The sequence below is a fragment of the Peromyscus maniculatus genome, chromosome 18, assembly GCF_049852395.1.
Source record: "Peromyscus maniculatus bairdii isolate BWxNUB_F1_BW_parent chromosome 18, HU_Pman_BW_mat_3.1, whole genome shotgun sequence".
NCBI classification, from domain to species: domain Eukaryota; kingdom Metazoa; phylum Chordata; class Mammalia; order Rodentia; family Cricetidae; genus Peromyscus; species Peromyscus maniculatus.
The window spans coordinates 25,498,885-25,515,074 of NC_134869.1; the positions used below are offsets into that span (position 1 = coordinate 25,498,885).

Below are 16,190 nucleotides of genomic sequence, written 5' to 3' on the forward strand. Positions count from 1 at the left end.
ATGTAATTATTGTCGGTATATATTTGTATATATTTATTGTACTTATCGTATACAGTTTTTCTATGTTAGTTAAAACCTTTGCTTTTTGTTTAGACAAAAATTAAGAGGCCAGGGGGTGGTTGCTCACACCTTTGATCCCAGTACTTGAGAGGCTCATATCTCTAATCCCAGCACAATTTGGAAGGGGAGACAGGAACATAAGGTGGGTAGTGACAGTATCTAGGCCCCGTTCAGTCTGAGGATTCATAGAGGTAAAAAGTCTCTAGTGGCTGCTGCTCTGCTTCTCTGATCTTTCAGGTTGTTACCCTGATATCTGACTCCTGGTTTTAATTGATAAGACAAATTAGGATTTCACTTCAATCATCCAATCTTAAGTAGATGTTATATAAAGATATCTCATGAAGCAGATGATTCAATTAAGCCAAGTAATGGAAATAAAGAAGATGTCATAGGGAGGGGCTGGAGGAACGGCTCAGCAGTTTAAAGCATGGACTTCGCTCACAGAGGACTTGAGTTTGCTTTCTACTACTCAGATCAGGCAGCTTCAGGGGAATCCACCACCTCTGGCCTCAGTGAGCACCTGAACTCACATGCATATACCCACACAGACATCTGCACATATATACAATTAAAAAAAAACAGTCAAAAGAAAATATGAGTTTAGAAATTTGGAAAGGATAAGAGAGAAGGAAAGCTTGGGGCAAAAATTCCATTTTTAAATAAAATTCTGTCTACTAACTCTGTTACTAATAGTGCTGAACCAGTGACACTCCTTCACACAGCAGGGTGACACTTGTGTTATATATTGCATCTCACTGAATTAATAAATGCATTGATTTTAGAACTCTCATTATTTTATATACCATCAACACTAACAAAGTCACCAATGAACTGTGAGCTGTCATATCCTATACTACCATGCTATTAAGACACTGAATGGTAAAAACTGCACCTAAAAACTAAGAAGATAGAGTTTTCTATTTAAAAATTTTGCCATGTGACTTTCACATGAATTTAGCATAGCACTCACAGAACTACTTATATATTCTTTCAACATAAAATTAAATAGTACTTAGGGAGTTGGTTATGGTATGTATCATATAAAAACAATTTATTGCTTCTTGGCTAAAATGGAAGTAAATGTCTGCCTAAAAGTATAGTAAAAAATGGTTTCACAAAGACATACTTTCCTGTCCTCTGAGTAATAATACTTTACCTTTAATGCTGACATAAACAATGTATATTCAGACTCCCAGTCCCAATTCCTATGGAGTGTTTTCAGGGCATGGGTTATTATCACCATGGACAGACAAATCCAAGAGAGTTTTTTCAATACACTGTTCAAAAGATATAAGAAAAAAAGTACTGTCTTCATTACCAAAAGCATTTTACATCTTAGAAGAGGTAACAAATATGTTAAACATTTCCAAATTGTCATTCTGAATTCATTCTAACAATTTCCACAATTAGAAAACACAACACCCCCAAATCAAATATTATGAATATGGCCTTCCAATTGAGACTTCACTGATATTTTATTCAGTCTTTGGGTTTTGTAGATCTATTACAAAATTCCCATAGGACAGCAAAGTCTGAGGATGCTCAAGCCCTCATCGAAGATGGTAAACATTTGCAGAGCCTACACGACTTTGCTATATGTTTTAAAAAATGCTTAATGACTGTGCAAGAGTTAATAGTTTACTGTTAAGGGACAATGATATGTAAAAAGTCTACACATATTTGGTATAAATGCAATTTTTTTTCTAATATATTGCTCTTCTAGTCTCTGATTATTTTTATTTATACTTTAAGGTCAGAACTGTCTGTTAAAAAATAGAGGAAAACCTTTAAAACAGATGCCAATCCCAAAACTTTAGGCCAATTGTTGACATCTGATTCTTCACTTATAATAGGAGGATTATGTCAATCTCTATTATCTCACTTAGTTAATATTTTGAGACTGTCTGTGCTTTGGATCTCTAACACAGTTCAATATCTTACATTTTGACAGATCCACTTAGGCAGAACAAGATAATACAGATCAGATAGCATCACTGGAAGAATTACAATGTAAATTGTAATCAACACTTCTGTTTACTAGATGCATGACCTCGGGCAATTCAGGTAACATACATGAGCTTCAATTTTCACATTTGCACAGGAGGGCAGGTATGTTAAGATTAAATGTGAAAATAATTCTAAATGTCTATCATGAATTATCCTTGGCACATAGTAGGCCTTAAAAATTGGTGAGGATAACAACTGGATACACTGGTAGCAATTATAAGAAAGGTTGGATAGATATGGCTGATAATTGTGAAACTAAAAAGTACAGTTTACTGAGTACATGTGTGTAAAATGAGGTTAGATGCAAAATGCAGGAAAAAAATGGAAATATTCAAAGAATGGATATAGTATGAAGATTCTGAGCTAGAACTTATATAAGATAATGAGGTGGGATATTTATAAAAATCATGGAAATAATTTTTAAATAAAAGTCTTAACTGGATATAAGAGAAGGCAATATGTAAGAGATGTTAAGATTGATGTAGAGAATCAGCTGTAAATTAAAATTTAGTATCATTTATTGGTATATTAAATGTACATAATCCCTTTGGTTATATCAGTTTCTAAGCATACTGTTCCTTAACTGTTAAAGCAACACAGAAACCTACATTATTTTATAATGAAGATGGTGATAGGAAATTATGAATGCTTGCTAAACACATTTTAGATACACTCAGAACTCAATATGACTCTAATAGGATGACCATATCTTCGTCACTGCATATGAAAGTGGAAATGGTCATTTGTGCTTGAGTTTCAATAACAGTATCATTGTTTCACTTGGGTCTGACTCAGATGGTTGTCTTGGGCTGTAATGTAAATTATATAGAGAACAGAGAGTGGGTAGGTGGTGAAGACCTTTTCTAACTTGAATTACAGCTATCAAGATGAAAAGATTAAAAGTATGGCTTAGAAAACTGGACAACATACAGACTAAAATACTAACACATTAAATTACTTTAATGTATTTAATTCTAAATTTAATAATCATTAGATAAACTTGCATTTAATTCACCTTTTGTTTGAAATTTTTTGCCATCCATGAGCTACTAAAATACAGAACCCCATGCTAGGAACATATAATACTCGCTCAGCAACAACAAATCCAACAGGAAAGAAAAGGTTGGATGCAGGAATAAATGGTAATGCCATTAAACAAAGTGCCTAGAATGGAAAAAAAAAAGATAGCACATTAAATTAAAAAAATACACAGATGACAAACAATAAAAGCTTTTATAATTTATTTTGAGTGAGTTTGTAGAATATTTTAGATAATACTACCATGAACAATGAACATAAAGGCAACATGGGTAGTAATAAACATTAGTATGTACATCAGCAAGATAAGAAGGAGTTTTTGATTTACAGGATTTACTTTGGGAGACTGCCTACAGACTTTATGAGTTATCATTTAAAATTAGACTCTGAATCTTTTATATTATTGGAGATATGAAAAACATAATTAGCAATACTTCACTTGTTCTGTGAGAAATACAACTTTTAGCTAAGTTTACTACCAAGGTTCACTTAGTTAAATTACTTTTTTTTTTTTTTTTGGTTTTTTCGAGACAGGGTTTCTCTGTGTAGCTTTGTGCCTTTCCTGGAACTCACTTGGTAGCCCAGGCTGGCCTTGAACTCACAGAGATCCACCTGCCTCTGCCTCCCAAGTGCTGGGATTAAAGGCGTGCGCCACCACCGCCCGGCTAGTTAAATTACTTTTTAAAAGAATATTTTGAAAAATAGCAAAAATCCAATAAAAAATGGGCAGAGAAGACATATGAGCAACCAAAAGCTATATGAAAAATGTTCTATATTACTAATCATCAGGGAAATGCAAACTTAAAGTTGAATGAACTCCGTCAGAGTTAGAGTGCTATTGTCAGAAAGACAACAGAAAGCAAGTGTTGAGAAGAATGTAGAGAAATGTTAACCAATGCATATTTAATGATAGGAACTGTATTAGCAATGTTATCACGTGCAACAGGACGGGAATGCCTCAAGATATTAAAAAGAGTTATACAATCCAGCAATCCCACATGTTTATATCAAAAAGAAGGAAATCCACACACTGTAACATATCTGCCCTTCCATTATTGCACCAAGGTTCAGAATAGCCAGCAAATGGAACCAGTAACTTAGTAACGGGCAGAAGGATGAACAGATAAAGTAGGGCATATATGCACAAGAAAATCCTATTTAGCCTTAAAAGGAGGAAGAAACTCTTGCCATTTGCAACAGGGATAAAAGTGCTGGACATTATATAATATGCCATACTCCCGATACTTTCATTTGTATATGGACTATAAAAAAGTGATGTCAGAAACTGAGAACAGAATGGTGATTACCAGAGTGAGGCAGGGGAGTCTGGGGAGATGTTGGTCAAGGGACATAAACTTTTGTTACACAGGAAGAAAGAAATAAAAAAAGAAGAAAAAACCTTACACACCCAATGTCTGTGCATGTGGTAACAGTAAGTTGAGAAAATGTCAATACATTTTTCAGAAAAACAAAATCACCAAGGTTGGTAACAGACAAAAACGTTGGTTTCTAGAACACTACTACAAGAAACCCCATAATACTGGAGTCTGAAAGATTGAAGCAAGGTATGGTTTAGATAAGACACAGACGTCTGGTTCTATAGCTTGTAGATATTCTGGTTCTATAATTTTATAATATTCTGGTTCTACAGCTTGTATAATATTCTTTTTTCAAAAAAGATTTTTCTAAATTTTTTTTTTCTTATTTTTATTTTAGGTGTGTGGGTGTTTTGCCTGCATGTGTGTGTATCTGTGCCGTGCCTACAGAAGTCAGAAGAGGGTATCAGATGCCCTGAGAACGGATGTACAAATCTTTGTGAACTACAATACGGGCGCTGGGAATTGAATATGGGTCCTCTGGAAGAGCAGCTGGTACTTTTAACTTCTGAGCCATCTCTCCAGGCCCCCTGGAATTCTAATGAGTTACATATGTTTAAAAAGAGGTTTATACTATGCATATAAAAATAAAACTGTCCCTTTAAATCAGTAGATTTTTATTCTTTAAAACAATCACTAAAGTGGTAGCACTGCACACTGAGAAAAACATAAGGATATTCAGATTTCCTGTCCTTCAGAAAATGGGATGACATGTGGCTTCTTAACTATAAAGCGACCTATGATTAAGCATATAAACAACATGGGAGGATTTAAATTTGATAGCTTAGGACTTGTAGCTGTGGACATTTGCTTCCGTATTTTGTTTCCCTTCTCTCTCTCTCTCTTTTTTTTTCCATTTTGTTTTTGAGCTAGGATTTCTTGTAGCTTAGGCTGGCCTTGAAATTGCTATGTTGTCAAAAATGACCTTGAACTTCTGATCTTCCTGTCTGCACCTAGGGCCTCATGCACATCAGCAGAGCAACCTGTCCAGTCAGCTACATCCCTAGGCCCCTGTTTTGTTTTATAGGACTTACTTGAATATGTAATTTAACACTTCAGTTTCAGAAATCTGAAGCTTTCGAAAGGACCTGAGGAAGGGCCGTCTCTTTTCTTATACTTCATTAATGAGATGGAGATGAAGATGCATCACATCAATTAACTGGTCTGAAATTTCAGTATTTAAAAAAATCAAAGCACAAACTATTAAGGATTTTTTTTACTTCTCATTTCCTAGAGACACATGATTAATAAAACAACCACATAGAGTAAAGCTATTTAGCTACATTAATGACTAAATTACAAATTACATAAACAAGGAAAATGATCACTCAGTTAAAATCTGACTGTGTCTTTTTAATGATTACTTAGAAATCTTAATTAATGAAGTACTAATTAATGTATGCCAATCTTGGTAACTATGATTAGCCTATAGTTTTCTTCTCCTAATAATAGAAAGTCCTTTTGAGAAGAATATTATAGGCTGGAGAAATAGCTTAGCAGTTAAAAGAGCTTGTTCTTCAAAAGGACCTGGGTTTAGTTCATAATACCCTCAGTGGCAGCTCACAACTGTCTGTAACTCCAGTCTTAGGGGATCTAATGCCTTCTTCTGGGCCCTGTAAGCACCAGGCACACACACACATGGTACACAGACAGAGATGAAGGCAAAACATTCATATGTAAGAAAAAAAAATCTAAACAATAAAAAAGGGTATTAGTGACAAGAGCCAAGAGTTTAAAGATAAATCCCAAACTTAATTATTTTGTAATATAAACTATTCAATCACCCTGAGAACACTTCCTTATAAGCAAAAATGGGGACTAACAACTCTTGCATTATGTTGTTGATATATATTTAATATCTTAATAGATACCAAATATGGAATCTGTCTTTGGGCACTACTTTCTTGTCCTGCTTCTTCAGACATCTTCAGAAAAGTCAACATTTAAGAAAATTAGCATGACTTAAGAGTATATGCAAAACAGCTATGTCCAATGGCATAATTTTTTTTTACATATATAAAATAACATATAACTTAAGTAAATCATTAAGGAAATTTATTTCATTGCTTTTGTTTTTTTAATCTATCTGCCTATATCTTTTTATTTGCTAAACTTGGAGTCTCCTATCTTTCAACTGTCCTTTTAGCACAAGTTCAAAAGTAAATATATTTATTTCATGTGAATTCACTTAAGCAGCAATGGACTCTTAGGAAAAGTATTAAGACTGGACTGACAAAATTCATGTCATCATAAACTCAAGGTCACCAACTTCAGATCACTCCCAGACTCCAGGCTTTCTAGGTTTCTCTGCTATGCATAATTCCATTCTCTTCGATTGTTTTGAATCTTGACTGCTTTTATCACACTTCTCACCCATGTTTTTATCAGGAAACCATTGTTTCTAATTTATGGACTTTTATAACATATTAATAAAGGGTGAGGACTAAAAACCACAGAACAAAGAGAAACAACTCTCGGCTGCCTTTACTAACTACCTTCACCGACACTGACATTCCTGCTTCTTCATCTCCTTCAAGTAACAGAACAGTAAATTCACCCGTCCAACTGAAACACATTTCTGCTAGGTGTTCTGTGTTCTGCTGATCTTCACAAACCTACTAGTTACCCACTGTCTTACGTATTCCATGGCTTTCTACATAAATACAGTCAGCATACCTAAATTTAAACCTGTTGCCTCTGGAACCTTAGATATCATTTTGTGTGCTACATTTTGATCTGTCTCCCCATTTATTACATCCCTTACCCATAAAACAATTGTGGGACAAAACTTTTAAAGCTGTGGTTACAAACACTTGCTTTAAAGCCATTTAATGGTTCAACTAAATAATTCTGAAATTACAAAGGCAACCCATTAATGGTATCTTCGTTTCTAAAAAGTCCACAACAAAATGAAATGCTTTTTAAGTATCAACCAGTGGTCTATCTGATATGAACTAGCTCTCATTTTCTCATGTTCCAGTAAAACTGCTTCAGTGATACCTCGTCAAATCCAACATTTCAAATAGATCTCATTTTTTTTTTTTTTTTTTTTTTTTATGTTTAACAATGCCTGTTAAAGTCAACCAGTCACTCTTTGCTAAACATTTGCCTTTTTGGGGGAGTCTGTGTCCTACCTAGATTGTTTTCTTCTCCATGAACAATTTAAATATGGAGTTCTTTGCTGTGGGATGGTCTGTATGTCAAATCTGTTGCTCTGATTGGTCAATAAATAAAACACTGATTGGCCAGTGGCCAGGCAGGAAGTATAGGCGGGACTAATAGAGAAGACAACAGGAAGGCAGAGGGAGTCACTGCCAGCCGCCACCATGACAAAAAGCATGTGAAGACACCGATAAGCCACAAGCCACGTGGCAAGGTATAGATTTATGGAAATGGATTAATTTAAGATATAAGAACAGTTAGCAAGAAGCCTGCCACGGCCATACAGTTTGTAACCAATATAAGTCTCGGTGTTTACTTCGTTGGGTCTGAGCGGCTGTGGGACTGGCGGGTGACAAAGATTTGTCCTGACTGTGGGCAAGGTGGGAAAACTCTAGCTACAGTTCTTTCAGAATTCAGTAGTAGTTCAGCTTCTTTTACACTACTCAGTTATGTTAACTATTTTCTAGGAGAGAATGAATACCATGCATGCTGCAGCATCCCTAAGTTTGAGTGGCCCTCTATGTGACTTGAATGATATTACACCTATAGAAAACTGGTAAAGGCCTGTTTGAGAAAGGCTTCTCCCAGCTGCCCTGTCCCCCATCCCATGCACCTATCTATTTATTTAGCCTTTGGTTTCAACTAGTACCTCCAGACTAAGGAAAATTCTAAGTGAGGCCTAAGCATTTCTTCTGAAATTCAAAGTACTGTTCAAAAACTCCAATAGGATGTTTTAAAGATACAAATTTGCACATTAAAGTATAAAAGCCAACAGATCTTTTTCCTACACTCTGCATGCATTCTTTCAAATCTTTTCTATATGTTAGCCGTTTGTCACAAGTTTCTTAGACTGCAAACTCTCTGGAAATAAGGACCTGAGAACTTCTCTCATCACAGTGCCTCAAAGGCTACCAGGTAAAGAGGTTGCAATCATAGATTTATACTGAACAAATATGTTAGTCTAGTGGTGCTAGCCAGAAATGATGTACTTGTGAAATATTAAAATACTTTCTACTGTACAGTAAATGCTAAAGAAAATGTTGCCTTCAACAATTAAAAAAGAATGAGGAAAAAGAAATCTTGCAAAGTCAGGACTGAAGGAGGAAATTATCAAAATTAGTGCGCACACACACACATACACACAAACACACATAAATTTTGAAATAATCAGAGGTCTCTAGACATAGCCGCACTCAGGGAGCAATTAAAATGTTGTTAACAGGACTTAAAGTCTCTATTGCTTTAGCTGCATACTGCATGACACTATTCACAGTGCCAGGGAAGCAAGCATACAATGTAATCATTTTTTTTTTAAATGTGAATAAGAAATGTAGAGAAAGAAAATGAATGACAAAATGATTTGACTGTGATTTCATTGTTTCTATCACATTAGAAAAATATTAGTTTCTATTTTACATAGCTGCTTGTGCATGCTAAAATATACTTGTAAAATAATTCCATTATTCACCTAATTAATAATTAATAAGGACAATGTAACATATGTTCATAAATTGAGAATGATCAACAAAGAAGTATACTTCCAAAAGCACACACTGGATAGATTACAGATAATGTCGCATGGAACCAACTGAATGCAACATAATTTGAAGTTAAGATTTCTTACCATTAGGACAGTCTTTGAGGAATCACCAGGGTATCGCAGACTGAATATTCCCAAAGCCCCCAGAAAGCAAAAGAAAGCAAAAGTGGCAAGATTGCGAATATCTAGAAATGACTCAATGAGTGGTATTGTCCCCATGGTCCAATCACAGCAGAGTTCTGAAGGATTCAACAGAAGCCAAGCGTTCACAGGAAGGAGGTAGTTAAAAGTGAGCTGTCGTGTAGGGGTTGGGCTTACGGCAGCTGGATTATCAAACCTGCATAAACAACAACAAACAAGGTATTAAAAAAATGTTTTCCCCAAATGCTGAGGATTGAGACCACCACACTGAATAGGCCAGCACTCTATACTGAGCTATAACGCAGCTGGTGGTTTTTTGAGACATGGTTACTGCTTATATAACTCATGTTAACTTTGAACTCAGGACCCTCCTGTCTTAGTTTTTCAATATGGCGATTACATATGCATGTACTAAATAAATAGCAAACAACAGCTCCCAGTTGTAGGCTTTAATTTTTTTTCAGTTAGGGGAGAGAGAAAGGGAGTGGGAGAATGAGTATAAGTAAGGACATGGACGTGACACTAATTAACACACGGGGAAGTCAGAGGACCGCTTGTGACTCAGTTCTCTTTCCATCATGTGCGTTCTGGGAACTGAACTACTAGGCTTTGGTGCAAGCGCCTTTACCCACTGAGCAAGCTCAGCCGTCCCAAATCCCACTTTTTAAATACCAATTTTACTTATTAACTATATAGCTAATGCACAATTATTTTATGTGTAACACTAGAGTAAATACTTTGGGGCTTTGCAGCCAGGAGTAGTTGCTGCTCTTGTCGAGACCTAAGTTTGGCTCCCAGCGCCCAGGCTGGAGGCTCACAACCGCCTGCAACTCCAGCCCCAGGAGAGCTAACATGTTTTTCTGGCCTCTGCTTGTTCCTGCACACATGTGGTACACACACACACACACACACACACACACACACACACACACACACACACACACACACACACACACACAGAGAGAGAGAGAGAGAGCAAAAATAAATCGCTTTTTAAAGAGTAAAAATATGTTATAGGTACCTCAGAATCTTGCTGTCTAATTCAAAATCTCAATCAAACTGCCTAACCTAAAAATTGTTTAGATGAGAGAAAAGGTCTTAAGGGAGAACTGCTTGAAGTGGAATCAGGTCAGTTCTTTTCAGTAATTATTAGAACAATCCAGACATGAATAATAATTCTGACAACCTGTAAAAGTACTTTCATTAAATCAAGACTTTCAAATTAAAGGCCATAAAAAAGTTGTATGAGCTTGAGATTTATTTGTTGTATGGAAGCTTCTAGAATATCTAGCAATGTTGTTCTATATGAATCAAAATTTAGAGTTAAATACTGAAAAATTATGATTCCTAGGGAAAATCTGTCTTTGTACTTTGACTACAAAGCTGCATCACTTAGAGCTTTCTTCCTGCTTTGAAATAAAACTGAAAATCACATTTCTAATACAAAGTATTTAACATGTAAGCCCACTCAGCATTTTGTGTTCTAATTTTTCTCCTAGTAAATACTAACATGTTGACATTTAGTTTTCTCTAAATCATGATATACTGACTATGAAGTTAATTACTACAGTCTAATTTATTTTACAAATTAAGTAAAATTTTTAAAAATAAGTATATGACAAATATGTTTACATATTTAGTTTTGAATCCAAATACTAAATTTAATTTATTTACATATAGTCCTTAAGTACACAGTTTGTTGTTCTAAAATGAATTAAGCATCAACCTCTATTCTATTTCAGTTGATTTATTTTGAAAAGTATCAATGGTGCTCGAACAAACTGTGTCATTTAGAACTTCTATAGTTGGCTATATATGAAAAGTAACATGTCTTTAGAGTCAGAGCTTGAACTGGAAGTAAACAGGCAGAACTGAACTTGCAGCTTTCTCCTCTTTTTTTTTTTTGGTTTTTCGAGACAGGGTTTCTCTGTGTAGCTTTGCGCCTTTCCTGGAACTCACTTGGTAGACCAGGCTGGCCTCGAACTCACAGAGATCCGCCTGGCTCTGCCTCCCGAGTGCTGGGACTAAAGGCGTGCGCCACCACTGCCCGGCCAGCTTTCTCCTCTTTAGAGGAAAGACTACTCATTTTAAAAAGTGAACAGATTAGAGTACTTGATTTAAAGAATTAATATTTAAGCAAACCAAATCATAAAATCAATTTCTCAGGGCACTATAATGAAATCTAATTTATAAGCACATTTTTTTTTTTTTTTTTTTTTTTTTTTTTTTTTTTGGTTTTTCGAGACAGGGTTTCTCTGTGTAGCTTTGCGCCTTTCCTGGGACTCACTTGGTAGCACAGGCTGGCCTCGAACTCACAGAGATCCACCTGGCTCTGCCTCCCGAGTGCTGGGATTAAAGGCGTGCGCCACCACCGCCCGGCTATAAGCACATTTTTAAAAGCTTTTATTTTGAAAAATTTATTTATATGCAATACATACCAAATAAGTACTCATATAGCACATGTGTGGTGGTAATCTAATTGTACTGAAATGTGATTTTGATTGTATGTTAATAAATAAAGTTGCCCGGGGGTCAGAGCTATTAGAGCCATAGCAAGAGTGTGGCGGTGGTGGCACATGCCTTTAATCCCATAGATATCTGTGTGTTCAGGGATATAGCCAGCATTGGAGACATATGCCTTTAAGACCTAGGGGGCTGTACATTCAGACAGTGACGAGGCAGTCACGTGTTTGGGTTTACAACCAATGAGAAGGCAGAACAAAATACTTTAAATAGACGAACAGACAGGAAATAGAAGCCTCATTCGGGAAGCTGGGACACCGCAGGCGGAAGGGTGAGATTTTAGCTCTGAGCTCTGACCTCTCGGCTTTCTCTTTTGCATTGTTTCTGTGTTTCTTATTTAATAAGACGGTTGGTTACATCTATACACATGCATAAATAATTTTTCAGAATGACTGATACACAGAACAAAATTATTAAAACTAAGAGTAAGAAAAACATAATTCAATTTTTTCCAATCCCTAAGTGAGTTTAGTTGATGACAGATAGGCTCAGGTAAAAGATAAGCTAAAATTACTTCTTAAAAACAAAGAATGCTGAGAATGACTAATAACAGGAAATACTACAAATGTTTTGGCTTAGATAATAATCTGAATTTTTTTTTAATATCTATTCTGTGAATTTGAATAAGAAAAAAAAATTTCCAGCCAGAACTTGCAATGTACTATTATGGATAAAACGTCACTATGTGGTTGTTTTTTTTTCCTCCTCAATTATTTCATGTAATACCAGTTCCTTAAAATTTATGGGGGACCAGTTTAAATTTCATTTTAAATTTTTACTATGATTAAATGGGAAGAAAGGCAATGTTACAATCGGCAACCATAGAATGCAGATTTTAGTTTCTTAAGATAGTCACACTAGAGTGGGCACTATATCCAATTACTCAGTGCCCTTTACAAGGTGCTGACAAACAGACAGCCAAGGCTATATAAAAATGGAGCAAACTTGTATAGGAAGCTACCAGTTAAGGGATGCCAAAGACTGCCAGCAACTACCAGAGGCCAGGCAGCGGGTATGTTGTTTCTAGGTTATCTAGTTTGCAGGTTTTTTTGCTATAGCTGTTACAGAAAAACTAACAGCCGGGAAAGAATGTCTTGAAAAAAAATCAGAGATAAGATCTATTAATAAATAAAAGTCTGGAGGATAGTTACTTAGTAGTTAGGTAGAAGTTTTCATAGTTTAGTTCCAAGGTAGAGTAGTCAGAAAGAGGTAGCAATCTCCCCTAGAAATAGATTATATAGTGCTTTATTAACTTTGAATTTTCTCAGTGCTGATGAGAAAGGGACAACAGCTGTGGAGAGACACTGGACAACAGAAAAACTCCTGAGCTAAACCAACCGGTTTACTTCAAAGATGTGTTGACCTCGGAATAGAAACCCGGATACATCTTATGTTGGAGAACGGGTTTAGCTTTTGTTTCTGCAGGAGAAGAAGAGCCATGGATTCTAACAAAATTAGTAAAAATTTGCTTCAAACAGGAGAAAGCCCTTGATGAGAAGTAACAGCTCATCCACCAATAGTGACAACTCTACAAGTTGTAAGAAAAACTCAACAAACAGGGGTTGGGGCAGCGTTCTGTTTTTTGTCTTTACAAGATAACAGAAATACCCATCTTCAAGAAATAGGGCGGCCCTGGACACCTAGACTTCTACCTCATAAAGGAAGGACCTATTGGTACCAATATACTCGACGGGGTAATATCTCAATGCCTAACATCAATATCTCTTTAACCCTAGAATAGTTGTGGTCCCGATTCAATTATAATTCAAGCTGGCTTTGGAGTTGGAATGTGGCTTTCTTCTCTAAACCCAAGCATATCGCTAAAAGAAAAATTAGGAGATTCTGTCTCATATCGGAAAAGCCAAATGGTGTGAGAAATAAGAAAACCAATAATCTAGGGACCAATGTTGTCAAGATTCTATTTCTTCCCATGCTTATCCTTGATTTCCGGAATTCCTTGCTCAAATCACCCTAAATTCAAACTTTCCATTCTGATATTAATAATGTTCAAGTTTTCTACAGTAAAAAATAAGTCTTTCCAATTGCAATCTCTGAAGTCTCCAGAACGAAGATGGGGCCCCACAACAACGACTCTACTCGGTCCAGAAAGATGTCATTATGCCTAAGAACATTACTCAATGATCAGCCTTGGACTAATAATTCTTCAGGACAGTTCAAAGATGAGATGGTCCATCATACTACACTTCTAGCCAGAATCTCAGACAACCTTACTCATTACTCTGAGACTGGCTGCAGACTCTACAGCTAGCCCTATTGAGACCTAACTATCTTAACTTTCTTACAGGACCCACAGAGATACTGTTGCCCTCTAAACAGCAGGAAGTAATTCTAAGAAAACAACGCCCCTCTCCCCAAGTTTTCATTTTTCTCAGGGTTATGGATGGATGGTTATACGGTTGGGGGTGGAACAATAAAATTTAGACTCAGTATTCTCCTTTAGAAAAGAAAAAGGGGAATAGTAGTTATAGTATATTAAGGCAGATTATTGTATCTATTAGTAAATTGATTTAGCAAACTATCAGCCCTGGATAATTTGCACTGATATAGATTCTTGTATATTTGATACAAATGTAAACTATTCTTATATTCCTATTTAAGACAATTTGTATATTGATACAAATACAAAACTATATTTGTTGTATTGTACATATATTTCTACTCCTATTTGAAATATTTTATATACTGATACAAATGCAATATTATATGTGTCATACGGTATGTATGTTCTACCTCTGTTTACGATATTTTGTGTATTGATACGTATTATGGATATTGTCATATTGCATACTGCACTATACATTTCTACCTCTGTTTAAGATATTTTGTGTATTGTCACAATTTTGATTGAGGTCAGACTATCTTGTTAATGTGTAGCCTTAGTCCATAGGTGATTTAGGTAGATAAGACCTATAGTCACTCTTGCTTGTTATTTCTATAGTTATGTTAGTTAGGGTCTCCAGATTTACAGAAACAATTGTCAGATGGATAGGTAATCTTCAAACACTTCATAGATCTAGAAAATATGGCATTTAAATGTTTTGATAACTTAGAATTCTGTTGACATGAGACATGATTGCTTCTGGCAGCACTGATCTGATTCCGAGAGAATGTTGGGTTACTAAGACATTTCCATTTGGAAGTTTGTCTTCTTTTTGGTATAAAATGGCCTACTGGGCAAAGAATTGCCCTTGCCTTGACTGCTGACATTATGAATGCTGTCCTTTTCGGACAAGCAGGACACATGGAAAAGTGACTACTGAACTCTGCCAAGACAGAGTAAGGTGGTTATTCAAAATTCCAGCTTCTGAAAATGGCCTGTCAGATATTCTAGGCCTGTAGCCAAATTGGATGCCCCAACAATGCTGAGAAACTTTAGGTGTCTACCCAGGCTGCCAGCTGTCTCTGTCTATTCTCGAAATAATTTTGGAAATTGCTTGCTTGCATTTTCCGTTTTCTCAGGTATTATGCTCGTTCTTAGGTCTTTGATGGAGTTGAAGACTAGATAGTTACAATCTTCTCATATCTCAGCTAGAACATATTAAGTACTAGAGTTAGAATCTTCAGGATAGGACAGCTATTGGAATAATCTTGGTAATTTGCCATTTACCTATGATCTGGACATTTCTGGACATTTACCATGTCTTTCTTGTTTGATGTTGTTCTTGTTGGTTGTAGTTCCATTTTTGTTTATGTCTTACCTTGTTTTTCCTGGACAACACTTGATAATCAATAGTTTGCATTAGGTTTAGAACCTTCTTATTTAGACAAAAAGGGGAATGTAGTGGTATTTGCTCCGCCCACGACCTTGGGCTATAGGGCCTGAAAGAGGAGGTGATTCTTGCCATTGTATGTAACCTCTTAAAAAGTAAGGGAGAAGGATCACGAGCCCCTTCTCCCTGCTTCCTGGTGTGAGTGAACTGCCATGTGGATTGCTCCTGGTCAGATCAGGACTTTAGCTGTCTACTCCATTCTGTATTTGTGGGTATATTTCCTCAATTTACCCTAATAAATTTCCCTAATATGCCTTAAGCAGATTTCTGTGGATTTATTGCATTAATGAAACAAAAAGAAAATCATAACATTATAGATTTACATTACATACATCAACAATTATATTAAGAGCAAATGGATAAAACATTTCATCTAGAAGATTGAAAAGACAAAAAAGATCCAATTATATATACTCTATAAGAAATCTTCATTAAGGCAGAGAGACAGGAAAACAGTAAAGTTCTGGAAAATATATATACATTACATCACAGCATAAAAGATTGCCGGACAGCCTAATTAACAGAAAACAGTTCACTTCTGAACAGATGATT

The 16,190-nt window shown here is 35.8% G+C and overlaps 1 protein-coding gene across 1 annotated transcript in view; it reads right to left on the reverse strand.

Annotated features, from left to right (window-relative positions):
• The window catches only part of Tmtc3 (transmembrane O-mannosyltransferase targeting cadherins 3), a 54,140-nt gene that overhangs the window by 20,439 nt on the left and 17,511 nt on the right, over positions 1-16,190 (reverse strand). Inside the window, exons 7-9 of the mRNA XM_006990812.4 lie at positions 9,268-9,520; positions 3,083-3,231; positions 1,217-1,337 (exon numbers count right to left, since the gene is read on the reverse strand). Coding sequence (XP_006990874.1) covers positions 1,217-1,337; positions 3,083-3,231; positions 9,268-9,520 — 523 coding nt within the window. The remainder of the gene's footprint in view (positions 1-1,216; positions 1,338-3,082; positions 3,232-9,267; positions 9,521-16,190) is intronic.